Source organism: Glycine soja, chromosome 10 (genome assembly GCF_004193775.1).
Source record: "Glycine soja cultivar W05 chromosome 10, ASM419377v2, whole genome shotgun sequence".
In the NCBI taxonomy this organism is placed as follows: domain Eukaryota; kingdom Viridiplantae; phylum Streptophyta; class Magnoliopsida; order Fabales; family Fabaceae; genus Glycine; species Glycine soja.
Window position 1 is genome coordinate 7,254,286 of NC_041011.1, and position 15,318 is coordinate 7,269,603.

Below are 15,318 nucleotides of genomic sequence, written 5' to 3' on the forward strand. Positions count from 1 at the left end.
TTTTTTAAAACTAACATAATCTTTGACTTCTCAGCCGAATCTTAAAGTATCTTTGCATGTTTTGATTATTTGAGTCGATTATAACATTAATCCTCATTCTCAAATTTAGTCATACTTAAAATTCTTCGTTTCTTCTCACAAATGTGGTTTGCAAAAATCGAATATAAATATTTCCTTACATTGGGTTTTATATATCAATTTTATGTTAGGACAAAAGCCACATTGATATCAAATTATCAATTTTAATGTGATACCATCACTCTTTTTTTTAAGTGACACCCATCACTCTAAATATTGTAATATCATAAATCTTGCACAAGTTGAGTTAATTAAAGCATTAACAAGGAAACCCTAAGGGGTTGGCTGAGTGGAGCAAGACGGAGTATCGCATCTGACAAGTTGTAGATTTGAACCCCCGCTCATTTTCTTGAGATGAGATAAATGTAAGTATTACTATAAACGTTCTTTGAACCCATAGGTTTTTCCTGTCATGGACTAGGACACCATCTCCTACCCCTAAATTTTAATGACTAAAAAAAAGCATTAACAAGGGAAAGAAGTTAAATATATGTTGTAAGTTCCATTACCATCGGGTGCAATCACATGGTAAAATTATATCATTAATAACTTTAAAAAACATATTTACTGATTTAATTGTTATAATTTGAAAATTGCATGAAGTGGATTAAGTTCACAAATTCTGTGATTCAAAAACTGGCTGGATACTTGCATTAATTAAATTATATGCCTATCTTTGTAAACTATAGACCCTAGATTAGTCGGAGAGAATATAAGCATTGATCACTTTAGTTTCTAACTTTTGAAATGTTTTAGTGCCTAATTTAATATATAAAAAATTAGTTTTAATTCGTTTTATGGAGTATAGTTATTTCGTTTAATCCAACAAATTAGTTGTTGTGTTGTTTTTTTATTCCTTTTGTTATCTGGAAAACAACTTGTATTCCGGAAAACTTAATGTGGAATTATGTTTCAACAATTCCGGACTAGCCAACCCGTAAGGGGCACAAAAAAAATTGTATAGTATTTCGGGAAAAATAATTGCATATATATTTCAGGATACTATTTGCATCTAAATTAGAAAGTCGATTATAACAATAAATGGCCCAGCCTACCCAACCAATGACTTTCTTACTATTATCAACACAAAAACATTTGATGTAGCTGAAGCCAAATCATTTTTCTTCCTTTCTTTACGGTTTTCAGTTGCAAGACGATTCCATATCAATCTTGATTCCCCTCATCTTGTTTTCGGTAACGCTTCTAAATTCAGACTCCTGCTCAGGTTCTGGTACATGGAATGCTCAGAAAACAGCCTGAAAAGACCGATGATCACCCTAAAAGAACAACTTGGGTGCAAGAGAGAGAGAGAGAGTAACAAGCCAAGAAGCAAAGAAGTAATGCATGAAAATAACAAGTTTGACCAGGAAAACGATTAGGTCGAACAGCCCTCTAAACGTTAGGTCAAACAAGTTTGACTGGAAAAAGGTGGGCCACTTGGGAAAATGAGGTTGATGCTTAGCATAGACTAACGGTACCAATGAGGGTCCTAGCTACAACATTATGATTTTCGACCCAAAAACAAAATTTACAACAGCATGAGACCATGACATGCATTTTTAAATGTTTATCCGGGTCAAGGCTTAACATGTTTGGTTTACCAAATAGACAAAGTTAATCGATGTTGTGAACTTCTATCATCTTCTCAGGAATCAGGGTAAAAAATAAACGCATCACTCCATTCAACAATTTGGTGAGTGTGAAATCAATTTAAAGCATTCCTAGGTATCCAATTCATGTGAGCTTATGAATGACAGATATAGATGCCATTTATGTTCACAGTGCAGAATTGCAAACAGGAATAACTGATTACAAAATTCAATTACCTCCACCAAAGTGGTTCCTCCATTGTTGTGTAAAGCATAAACACGGCATGCATCCTATAAATTTTTTAGGTTTGGCAAGCCAATGATATTCAAAGGTGTCTTCCCTTGATTACCCTTTGCACTACCAGATGCCTGGCCAGCAGAGCCCTTCCCATGTGCTGCCTCAGTTGCAGCCATTGATTTTTTTATCTGCCAAACCAAGATAAACAAAATCATAATAATCACCATCATCACATTAATAATAACAAAAATAGAACTATACATTTACCAAAAATAGGATAAGAAAATAAAATAAACACAGGCAAAGCAAGGTTACTGCAAAAAGTCTACCAACAAATCTTCATGCTAGCAGAAATGTGCAATCACAAGAAACACAACTAACATACAACATAACTACCATTATAAGAAGAGAAAGAGAGACCAAAACTTACAACTGTTAGACGCTCTTTGTGAATATCACTTGTAGTCTGGAAAACCATCACAAATTACATACCAAGAATATGAAATTCGAAAGAGCATAAATCAATCAATAAAAACTTACACACAAAGATACAACAGAGATTTCGATAATTCTTACCGGTCTTCTGTAGCTTTTAATATCATCACCGCCAAACCCAAGAAGTGTCATATTCCAATTTTTCTCTATAAGATGGCAATAGAGTTAGGCATCAGCTGACAATAAAATCTGAGCACAGGATCTTACAAATAACTAACCAAGATGGAGCAGTATGTCCTTTGCTTCTAAAGTTGTTGATTTCCGATGCTTGGCTAATGAACAGCCAGACCTAGTTATCTATTTAAATAGATAAAATAATGGACATTACTGAAAACAATCTTATATGAGTATATAGAAAAAAAATCAGAATAAGAGGATTATCTGAAAGAAGACCAAGAGCAATTTAGAACATGATTATTTCTAAACAAATTAATCATCATCACAAAATAAAATAAATCATAGGAAAGAGGAAATATAAAACAAGCCAATGACGATTAATTTTGGGGCTTAAATTTTATTTTTTTATGATATTTTGGGGCTAAATTATCAACAAACGAGTGAAAAACAAACTGATAATCATTAATCATAATTAATCATCTTCATTACAAGCATGTCCTTTTTTCTCTCTAAAACCATGTCTTTAAAAGCCAATACAAACTACAGTTTACATATAAAAACACGACAGAGATAAGAAGGAAATCGATTACACTAGGTGAACATCCATGTAATTCTGAAAACTTAAACCAACATCCAACCATTGATTTTACATTCCTAATGGCTCAAAATAATGTAATTTAATGAAAGGGAGAATAGTGAAGCCTAACATTTATAAGGAGAGACCGGAGAAATATAACTCCAATGAAAAGCAATATTTTTGTTATTAACTTTAATCAATAATTTAAAAATAATGTTATTCAAACTATATGAATGTATAATGTTCATAAAAATTTGTAATTTTTCATAAGTAAATGTAATTATTAAATTTTAAATATAATAAAATGGTTGTGAATTCAATGATATTTTTGTTTATTTGTAAATCGTAATTCATTAAAACTACAACATTCGTAATTAAAAATAAAATATGGATACAGCATACTTCAAAGATGAGCATAGTATTTAGTATTTAATATTTAAATATAAAATACTTCCTTTGTCCTTAAAAATAAGACTTTTTTAACTAATTTACACTCTTTAAGAAAGTTTAGTTAGTAACATTAAATTTGTTGGCAATTTGTATTAGTTTTCCAAAATTATCCTTAAAATTATTGGGACTCATCATCTCTTTCTACTCACTTAATTACTTTTTACCTAATTAATTAATGTGTGTTACCCTTCTCCTTCTCCTCCAATCTTTATAAGAGAGAGAATGCATTTATTAATAATTAGGGTATTTTGATAAAAATAATAATAATAATTAATGCAAAAGACAACATGAAAAGACACTTATAAAAAGGGACAAATAAATTTGAGAAGAGTCTTATTTTTAGGGACAAAGGTAGTAATAAATAACTTGAGCAAAAATATCCAAATAAACTTTGAAATTTTTTAAACTTTCAATATAAAAAAGTATATGTTGAGCTTAGGGTTGTTAAAATAATCTGAAAAAATTATTACAGTATATTATTTTTAAAAATTAACATTCAGAATGAATAATCAAAATCTCTTTATTAAAATTATATATGATTATTCTATCTACTTATTAATGCAATAAAAAGTAATAAACTAATAATGAGAGTTCACTATTCTTTCTCTAATAAATTAGATGATTTAGAGCCATTACCATTAGATTACAATCAATAGTATCTCCTCCCACACATGCATGAACACAAGCATGCATATATATGGCCATCTTCCAGCCAAAAGAAACCATAGCTAAGTTCAGTCTGTGAAACCCATTGATTGAGATTCAGATTACCATAATATTAATTACTTCAACCCAGGAGAAAAACAAAATAGTAAACTATACAAAATGCATGTCCACAGCAAGCCTTTATCTAATTATTATTAAACATAGCAGAACCAGACTGATTTTCAATTAATAACTAACCATTTCTGAACATTAGTATATGCAGTAATAATTGCTGATATAAAATATACCAAAAGAATTAGAATCAAATAACAAGTACAAGCAATGGAAAAAGAATGTCCAACAATCAGAAAGATGGCAGAAGAAAACCTCTCAATATATGTTCTCTACTTTCAGATCCAACTTAGAAGACACGCTAAACAAAAAAGCATAATAATAAACAAAACAAAAAGGCATTACACAAATTAGGGAGGTATATTGAAAACCAAAATATTATGCTTAGAAATCATTAAATACAGTAGCTCATGGTTCAAAATAATAAATGAGATAGTAAAAACAACTTTGATTACAAAAAACATATATATCAACACAAAATAAAAGATAAATTTTATCGACATGCAAAAAGTGAACAATCCCATCAGCCCAGTGAACAAAATAAAACAAAATGAAAATACTCACAGACTCTAGAAAATTTTCTGCAATATCTACAAGAATGTCTGCAACTTCAGGCTCCAACTTCTCCAATGGATCTACCTGCATATAAAGCAAAATGTAAATATAGGACAAGAAACAAACATATTTCAGGAAACTAGGGCAGTTACAAGCTTGCAGAATCATAGCAAAATTGTAAACTTTGAAATGCCTCATGCCATATTGCATTTGATAAGCAAGGTCAAGGTGTAAAAATAATAGAGCTGTATTTTTGCAGGAAAAAAGTGCTTAAGGAATCATCCATTGAGCAACAGAAAGGAACGGCAACTGAAAGCAGTATAATAGTTTCAGCCACTGGTATGATAACCATAAAACACAACCAAAAGAGGATAAATAAATAGCACACACAAATACAGTGGCATGTTTTTCAGCTGAATTTTTGCACAATAATTAACTCTTTCTTTAAAAGCTCTCGGTCTCAGGAAGTTACAAAATGAAATTATTTTCTCAAAATAAGCTACTCCAAACACACTAGGTTAGGCCAATGACATCAAAATAATCAACCTACAGGTAAACTCATAAATCCAGTAATCCAAATCATTAGTTATTTGCATCTGGAAAACATTATTCAGTTATTGTTTCTACATTTTTCTCACACATCTCAAACACTCAATTAGTAAGATTAAGAGTATTTATTGAAGTTTGTGCATTCATTAAAAATACTTAAAAAATAATACTCTTATTTTAAGTGTGAGAGGAAGTGTACAAGAGTAGCTGTAGGTCTGTAGCAATACTCTTTATTACCAATAGATTCAAATTCAAATTGCCAGGAAAGCAGGAACAAACCCAGAAGCCCAAAAAAATGTCAGAAGCTTTGAAGGAGAAACAGAGATGGCTGTAAACAGGATAGAGACAGAACACGGACACAGAAGCTTTGAACTCTTCTCTGCAATGCAATCTTTCCCAAACCATGAACCCAGCTGCAATAAATGTGTCCAGATTGGGAAAGATTGCATTGCAGATCCAGTCTTACAAGCATGATTGGTTATTTCACTCAGATCACACAGTTGCAATCCAAAGTGTGATCCAATGCAGACAGGGCAATGGAACTTGAAGAATATAGTGATCCTATGAGTATGATCACAATATTGATAACAACGCTAAAAACTAACAAGCATTTTTACCATAAAAAATTTAGAGAAGTGAGCAAACATTCTATAACAATTAATTACGTTAAATTCCATGTATACTTTAGTAGCACAACATCCCATAATTTTTTTTTTATTTTAAAAAAAGGTGTCTAGCATGACTTTCATTTGGATGGGTCAAAACAAATAGTATAGAAAGAAAACAGATCTTAACAAAACAGTTATTTACTAAGAGAATATAGAACCTGCGAATCTAAATTACTAGCTAAAGCCATGGTTACACCCTACCATAGTTCCATTTAGACTTCAGTACATTATGATGGACTCAAACCTAAATGGTTCCAAGTCCCAATACAACTTTTACAACATACCACAAACTCTGAAGTTATCTAAGTAGCAATAAGCACTTGTAAGCCACCATCCAATTCCTTACATGTCTGATATGGAACCGGGGTATCAGAAAATTTCATAAATGGACCTTTAGGAGAAATAATGAAATTCTTTTGAATTTCAACAGGCAACTAGAATGAGAACTAATAAAAATGATTAATGCAAGCCCTCTACATGTTAAATTGATTTTCTTTCATTAGGAAGTTCCTACAAGAGACCTCCAGCATTCCTACTTGGGCAGCAAAATCTAGAGAGTTCCACATGTGTTTATTAACAATAAGTGCTGGAAAATAGAATATAAGCCCAGAAAATCTTCTATGGAACACAAGAGAGTAGCATAGTTCACCTGATTGACTAGCTCATGGATACTTCTTTTGCTGAGAATACTATTAGAAGATTCATCAGTATCTGTGTTTGTTAATCTACTTCGAGTCCCTGGTTGAGCTGCACTAGATTGTGCTGCCACAAGAGATGAAGGTTTCTGATTTCCTGGCCCGTGTACCCTCATAATCTGTGGCTGATGAGGTACATGTAGAGGAGCCCTGGGTGGCAGAACTTGTTGCCCAAAATGCTCCTGCGATTGATTAGCCAGCAAAGGTGTTGGTGTGGATTGCTGCTGCAGAGGAATATGTGGCCTTTGCTGCATGGATTGTGGGTTCAATTGCTGCCTATAAGCTGCGGATGGCAAAGGAGGCTTCCCTTGTGGCCCAGATGACAACCATGGCTGATTAAGTGACTGCATGCTTAGTGATGAACTCGGAGACGGAGTAGCAGGTGATCCCACTGATGAGGATCTCATAAGTCCATGCCCTTGAAAACTCTGAAGAAAATGTAACAAATTACAAAATCTCCTCCCTTTTTTCCTCAAAATATGCATGTTGCATGCAAAGAACAAGCATCACACATAAAATTGAGCAAACCTCTCAAGTATAGGTAACAATTGAAATTAAGAAATGCTCAATATATTTACAATCTTACACACATACAAATCACAATGGCACAATATGGATCACAGTACTTGTATAAATAAATAAATAAATACAGAGAAATTTTAACTGGTATATTCCTTCACCACCCCTAAACTAGGAAGAACCCCCTTACTCATTGCAGAACCAAAGAAGTGCACTCAATGGTCCCACATGGCCACATAAGAGTTGATAAACAAATACAACTCAGTCGTCTCAAGTCTCAACCAGTCCCAGATGAGTTTTGATTTTACAGCCTCATGCAGAAGGCAAACAAGTAAAATTCCACCAATTTATAGAAAGCACCCAAACTATACTTCCAAAGACATCCAACCCCAGCTTAATTCTAGTGGCACAATGGGTTTTAAAATATGGTCCGCAACCTGATTTCAACCGCAACATCAAGGTTATTGGCATCTCTACGACAATAACACAATCACCATTGTGGTCACATGGGCCGCATTTGCCCACAATCTTTTACATTGCGATGAAACTGCAACTGCAATTTAAAACCTTGAACAGCACAAACCCTCTAACTAGGCCAAGCATAAAAAAAATGCAGAAGTGATAAAAAGCACACAACAAGCAAAGTCATAGCATTCACACTAACTTGTGAACCAGCCGGTTGATTATTCGGTGCAGAGGGTGGTGGAGGTCTAAGCGACGATTGCACGGGTCTCTGTTGATGTGCACCGATTCCACTTGGCCGCATTTGAGACCCTAACATCCCCGTTCCTTGCACCGGCGTCCTCACCTAAACGTAGTCACATTCATACACAAACAATTGAACTAGTTAAAAAGCATGAAAAAAAGTAACCACATTCATACTCAAAATTCAAAATAATTTCCAATGCCAAGCATTACTTGAGAGGTGCTTGAATTGGAGGTAGATTCAGCGACGTTGACTCCGGTTCGACCCAACCCCCCAAAATGTTGACCGAAGGAGGACGAAAACGGAGGGGAGGGGCTCTGGTGGTGCGCGGGCACACCGATCGCCATGCCGCCCCGCGGCGGCGGGGCGGCGCCGGGAGCGGAGGAAGGCGGAGAAGGGGAGGAGTAGTGCGGGAACTGCGGTTGCGATGGCGGCGACAAAGCGCGGTTGAAGGGCTGGGGAGGCGTGGGAGTGGTAGTGGGAGTGGGAGTGGGGGGTTTGGGGCTCGGGGCTTGAATTGGGCCCGGGCCAGGGGCAGGGCTGGGGTTAGGGTTAGGGCTAGGGTTAGTGTTTGGGGGAGGCTGTGGAGGAGCTGAGATGGGAGGGGTTGATGATGTGGAAGGTGGAGGGAGAGGGAGAGGAGGGGATGGTTTTGGGGGTTGAGATTGCGAGGGTTCCGCGGCGGCGCTTCGAGCGGTGGTGGCCGTCGCCGGAGCTTGAGGATCCATTGGGAATGCGGTTGGAAAGTTTAAAACGGAGGAATGTCACTCAGTGAACGTTGGTGTAATCTGGGGCTCTGCTTAAGCTGTGATATGGAACAAATATGGCTTGAAATTTACAGGGAATTCGGTAATTCGGATTCATGTAAAATAAGAAAATGGTCGTAGAGGGGAAAAAATAAAAGAGAATTATTTAAAAGAAAACTTACAAGTTTTCTATTTGTCAAGTTAAAAAAAAATAAACGAAAAAACAGAAAAGTAATAGGCAGATGGCCACTTCTGAAAGTGTAGAGTATTTATAATTTAAAAAAAAAATACATGTATTTTTAAAAATAAACAATTATTTTCATCCTTAAAATTATATGACATTAATAAATTCGTTTTTAAAAGATGAAAAATAAAAATTTATTTTTGAAAGTATAGAAAAATATAATAAATACATTTTTAACTTTTTCCATTAATGTTAATAAATCATCATATGTTACATGTTACAAGGAAAATATTTACTCATGTGACTTTCATTAACATGTCGAAGCATTAATTTTAATTTCACTTTTTGCTCTCTTCTTTCTACTCATGTGTTCTTTCTTCCATTCTCCTCCTCCTTCTCTTGGACCATTGTCGACGAGCTCGTCTTCATCAAAATCATCAACAAGAAGATCACGGGACAGCATGAGGGCTACGGTTTCATCAAGTTCCTCTCCCACACCAAAGCTCAGAGGGTTATGCAAACTTACAACGACAACCAAATGCCCATCATCGACCACGCCTTGGGAGTTGCTACGTGCACCCAACATTATTGCTGTGACACCCAGCAAACAGTGAAGTGGCGAAATTGCCCTTCAGGAATTCTTCTTCCGGAAGACGCTTTTTCCGGAAACATTCCGGAATACCCTTTTTCTGGAAACTTTCCGGAAGAACCTTCTTCCAGAAGAAGAATTTGTGATTTCCGGAAGTACTCAGAAACTCCTTCCGGAAGAACGTCTTCCAGAATGTTTCCGAAAGAAGCTTCTTCCGGAAGATATCTTTTTACTTTCGGAAGAAAGGTCTTCCGGAAGTTAGTTTTTTTAAAAAAAAATGTTTTATTTTGTAATAATTTACTTTTAATGAATAAACTAAATTATAAAATGATTAATATTATTATACATAAATAATTAAATAATTAGTGAACGTAATTATGACTAATATTTATAATTTGTTTTTTACGCGCATGTAAAATATTAATATATTAATTTGTGTGACAATTTAGTATAATTTAAACATAAAAATTAATTAATTCGTAAATTTTATTAAAAATATAAATTTTTTATTATGATAAAATTTAATTTCTATTATAAAAGTTAATATATAATAAAAAAATAATTATTATTTCATAACAAAGTGAAGAAAAAATAATTTTCATTTTATAATAATAAGTAAAAATAAAATAATATTTAATGCATATGTAATGACGATTTTGTTCCTGTGTAATTTTCTTTAAATTTACGCGTTGCACGGTTGGATTTCACGCTTTCGTTACTCACTTATTTTACTGCTTCTTCCTTCTCTGCTTTCTTTCGATGGTTTTGGTTGTTGTTGCTTTCGGTTGCTTTCGGTGGTGGTCCCTTGCGCTTTCCATTGGTGGTCCCATGAAGTATTTAAGATTTGGTGGTCCCGGTGAAGCAGGTGTTCCGTATTTGAAGTTTTGTTAGTTGTTGTTCTTCCTATTTCGTCGGAGGTACGCATTTATGAGTATTTTTTTCATTTTGCGGCTAGTTTTTAAAGAAGAAAAACAGTAAAAAGCTGTATCCGGAAGAAATTTTAGACACGGTAGGAGGAAGTTCCGGAATGAGAATGTTAGTAACTTCCGGAAGGAGTGCTTCCGGAAGTTACTAAGGTCTATTCCGGAAGAAGGTCTTCTGGAAGTGTTTTCCGGAATCACTTCTTCCGGAATAGGCCTTGGTAACTTCCGGAAGACCTTCTTCCGGAATGTTGAATTATTAGCAAATTTTTTTTATTTATGTTTTAATATATATATATATATATATATATATATATATATATATATATATATATGTGTTGTGGATTATTGATTTAATTAGGTATAATGGTATAATATTAAATGATTTAGGTAACTTAATTGTATTTTGTTGTAGTAGAAAAATGTTTTATTAGTTGTTTATTATAGTGATAAGTTTAGTTTAAGTAAATAATATAGTTATAAATTTAGAATATATTTGTATTAGTTGTTAGTATGTTTGTTAGTTAATAAGTGGTCAATTTATGGATGTGGTTATATGATAATTTGAATATACTTGTGTATGATGCATATGTGCTGTTAATATTTTTGTTATTTAAGGTGTAGTAAATTTTTGGATGTGGTTAGATGATAATTTGAATGTACTTGTGTATGATGCATATGTCCTTAAGATGGACGAAGATCAATGGAGGTATGACTTTGCGATGTCACAAGAAGTTCATATGGATTATGATTATGATAATCAAGAAGAATGTGGGGTGAATGAACCACATGCGGAATGTTCAAATGCTTTTAATACGTCTCAGGTAATCATAGATAATTTGAGTCATTTGGTTGAATTGATGTTTTGTATGAAAATTAAAATGTTAGGGTTGCGTTGTAGGTATTCGCTACTCAAGATGATGTTTTGCAATGGGCTCGAACAGTTGCCCATGAAAATGGATTTGTTGCAGTGATTATGAGGTCTGACACAGAGACCGGTAGCAGAGGAAGAGAAGTTCATTTGTCTTAATTGGGTGTGAAAGGAGTGGTACGTACAAGTGTAAAAATAAAGAATTCGTTAGAAAAGACACTGGGAGTAGGAAATGTGGTTGTCCCTTCAGACTTCGTGGGAAACCAGTGCATGGAGGGGAAGGTTGGATGGTGAAGTTGATCTGTGGGATTCACAATCATGAATTGGCGAAGTCCTTAGTTGGACATCCATACGTCGGGCGATTGACTAAGGAAGAAAAGAAAATTATTGTTAATATGACAAAGTTGATGGTGAAACCGAAAAACATCTTGCTAACGTTGAAGGAACACAATGCCGACAGTTGCACCACGATAAAGCAAATTTATAATGCAAGAAGTGCATATCATTCATCAATAAGAGGAGCTGATACCGAAATGCAGCATCTGATGAAGCTTCTCGAAGGTGATCAATACATTCATTGGCATAGATTGAAGGATGAAGTTGTGGTGCGTGATCTGTTTTGGTGTCACCCAGATGCAGTAAAGTTATGCAATGCATGTCATCTAGTGTTTTTTATAGACAATACCTACAAAACAAACAGGTACAGGCTCCCACTACTTGACTTTGTTGGAGTGACACCAACGGCGATGACATTCTCTACTGGGTTTGCATATCTGGAGGCTGAGCGTGTTAATAATATTGTATGGGCTTTGGAACGATTTCGAGGCCTATTTTTAAGAAACGATCGTCTCCTTCTTGTTATTGTCACTGACAGAGACCTAGCACTGATGAATGCAGTGAAAACTGTGTTTCCCGAGTTTACTAATTTGTTGTGCAGGTTTCATATCGATAAGAATGTGAAGGCGAAGTGCAAATTTTTAATCGGGGAAAAAAATGAGTGGAACTATGTAATGGATAATTGGGGTACTTTGGTTGATTGTCCGTCCGAACACCAGTTCCATGAGTCACATCAAAAGTTTCAAGTTGCTTGTTCGCCTTGGCCGATGTTCATTGACTATGTTAACGACACATGGATTATCCCCCATAAGGAAAAATTTATTACAGCATGGACGAATAAGGTCATGCACCTAGGCAACACAACAACAAACAGGTATTAAGAACTGATTTTATTTGTTAGTAAGGATTAGTATTAAATGGTATTTAATTGTTGTATATTTTCATGTTTGTTGTGTATTTTAAATGTAGGGTTGAATCAGCTCATTGGGCTCTCAAAAGAATACTACAAAATAGCGTTGGAGACCTATGTAGTGTTTGGGATGTCATGAACAACATGATCACGTTGCAACACGTCCAAATTAAAGCATCCTTTGAAACCAGTACGCATGTGGTTGGGCATGTATATAAAAAAACCTTATACAAGAGGCTTCTTGGGATGGTTTCAAGGGATGCTTTAAATCAGATTGCTTCTGAGGTTGACCGTCTATGTTATCTCGACAACAATCTCTCTTCTTGTGGTTGTGTGATGAGAAGCACGCACGGTCTTCCTTGTGCATGCGAGCTTTCTAGGTATACTGCTGGCAGCGTCCCATTGGAGTCAGTCCATCTTTTCTGGAGGAGACTTTGCTTTTCAGACCAAAGGTTATGTGAGACGGAAGGTTTGATGAACTTGATGTGGCTGGCAAAGTAACTCTGAAGAGTAAACTTCGAGAAATTGCATACCCTGATCATAACTCTATGTGCCCTCCTCCGTTAAAGGTCAACACTAAAGGTGCACCGAAGAAACCGATGAAAAGAAGTCAAAGATCCACAAAGCGTGATCCGTCTTACTGGGAGTATGTTGATGTTTTTCATTCTGTTCAAAGCAGCAACTCTCTAGTGAAACGAAGTGCATCATGTTCTCAACCGCCTCAGCCAACAAGGATCTTCCCGATGTTGGATCAATTTGCGTCATTCTTTCAAGGTTTCATTCGTGACGTTGTGGATGTGAAAGCGGACGGTAACTGTGGATATCGATCCATTGCCGCTTTATTAGGTATGGGGGAAGATTCGTGGCCGTTAGTGCGTAATGAATTGATTAAAGAACTTGGTAGGTGGTCGCATTAGTACATGAACCTCTTCGGTGGCATAGAGAGATTTAAACAATTAAAGTTGTCCCTACTTGTTGATGGCTTTTCAAAGGTATGTTTTTAGGTTAATTTTTTTTAATAACAATGTTTAAATTACTTACATGTGTATGTTTGGTTCATTCAGGTTAGTGTGGACAAGTGGATGGATATAACGGACATGGGATATGTGATTGCTTCACGGTATAACGTAATCCTTGTATCGTTGTCCTGACAACAAAGCATGACATTTTTCCCTCTAAGAAGTCAACCACCACCTGATTCTTCTAGCCATCGCATCATATGTGTCGGTCGCGTGTTTGGAAATCATTTTGTTCAGGTACATTGAATATAGTTAGTATAACAATTATGCAATGACTTCGCTGGTTCGTTTGGCACGGTCAGCGCATGATATAATGTTTGTTCATGTACAACATGCTTATTTGAAAGACCATTGTCCCTTGCCGCCTTCAGCGTTGTTGTGGTCAAGCAATTGTTATTCTCAGGCAAAGCAGTGGGCAATTCCATATATTAGTAGAATGCAGCAATACACAAGTTTGATGTCATTCAAAACACACTATGTAGACCTAAATGAAGACTAAACATGCATTGTTTATGTAATTGTATTCATTATGCGATATAATTTGTTGTAACCCGTTACTAACCAATTAATATTATTAAGTACTTATTTGGTTAAGCAAGGAAATTGTTGGTCCAACAAAAATCATTTACACGTGCAGCATACATCATTGTCATAATTGACAACACATAATGACATGCATGCGTATTATAGTTTGAGCGCGACAACACATTGGCTGACTTGACTACACATTCTGAAACTAGCAGTCGCTCAACAACACATTGGTTGACTTAACTACACATTGGCTGACTTCACTACACATTTACGCGTGTCTATTTTTTTGTAAACAAAGTTAAACAATGGCTCGGTCACAACCATCTATATATATGGCAGACTAGGCTACTAAATCACACATTATCTTGCTTTCAAATAGTCTCCCAACTGATACACAAACTATGGCATTTTTAGGAGAAACTAGTAGTCAGATGATTGTCAACTCAAGGTTGGCTTTCATTTTTCCAAATGGATCGATTATTCACAATGATACTAGGGTTTACTTCCAAACGTCAACTCCGGTGCCCATTCGAGTACCAAATAGTTGTGATTTTGCAAGCCTAAAAACAAGAATACACAATACCCTTCAGTTATTCGACAAACAATTTTTGGATGAAATTCATTACCGGAAGCCATTCACCGATACAGGTAACCAAATTTGCTTTGAGTGTATGAAATTGATAAATGATGACGATGTCAACACAATGTAAATGTGTAATGATCAATTTTCTTGTGTTGGTCCGATTGAGTTATTATGCACCGTTGGAAGAACACCAGATGGAATAATAAACTTACTTGAACGCACTATGCCTCGTACTCATGACACGATCCTGTATTACAACGGGAAATGGAACATGCCACCGCAGAACAAATTTGTTGGATGCGCGTTCACAGGAAAAAATCCTAAGAAATTTCAAATTCCTTCAACATGTACCATCGATGAACTAAAGAATTTAATCAAGCAAGTTGCACCTAAAGGGATTCCCCCTCTTGGAATTCACGAATCACAAACGGTAAGACGATTATTTTTCCGCCAACCAGCTCGCTTTGAGTATTCAGATACGGTTATAAAATATGAAATAAATGAGCTGATGACCAACGAATAACTGCTGAAGGTGTTAATACAATCTAACTACTGGAAAAAATATGGACCAATAGAAATTTTAGTTGTCTTTACTAAATATGTTGTGAAAATCGAA

General features: G+C 35.3%; 1 protein-coding gene across 2 annotated transcripts; it reads right to left on the reverse strand.

Annotated features, from left to right (window-relative positions):
* Window positions 1–1,016: 1,016 nt before the first annotated feature.
* On the reverse strand, window positions 1,017–8,904 carry LOC114372681 (transcription initiation factor TFIID subunit 12-like). Of its 2 annotated transcripts, none has more exons than XM_028330365.1 (9): window positions 8,226–8,904; window positions 7,972–8,115; window positions 6,743–7,216; window positions 4,886–4,960; window positions 2,619–2,697; window positions 2,482–2,546; window positions 2,336–2,371; window positions 1,905–2,093; window positions 1,017–1,334 (listed from the first exon to the last, which is right to left on the reverse strand). In XM_028330365.1, exons 1-8 carry the CDS (start codon window positions 8,739–8,741, stop codon window positions 1,959–1,961), a joined length of 1,524 nt encoding a protein of 507 aa, XP_028186166.1. In that variant the 5' UTR covers window positions 8,742–8,904; the 3' UTR covers window positions 1,017–1,334; window positions 1,905–1,958. The 2 variants fall into 2 exon arrangements, with proteins under 2 accessions (XP_028186166.1, XP_028186167.1); XM_028330366.1 differs by having other exon boundaries at window positions 1,017–1,355.
* Window positions 8,905–15,318: the final 6,414 nt, after the last annotated feature.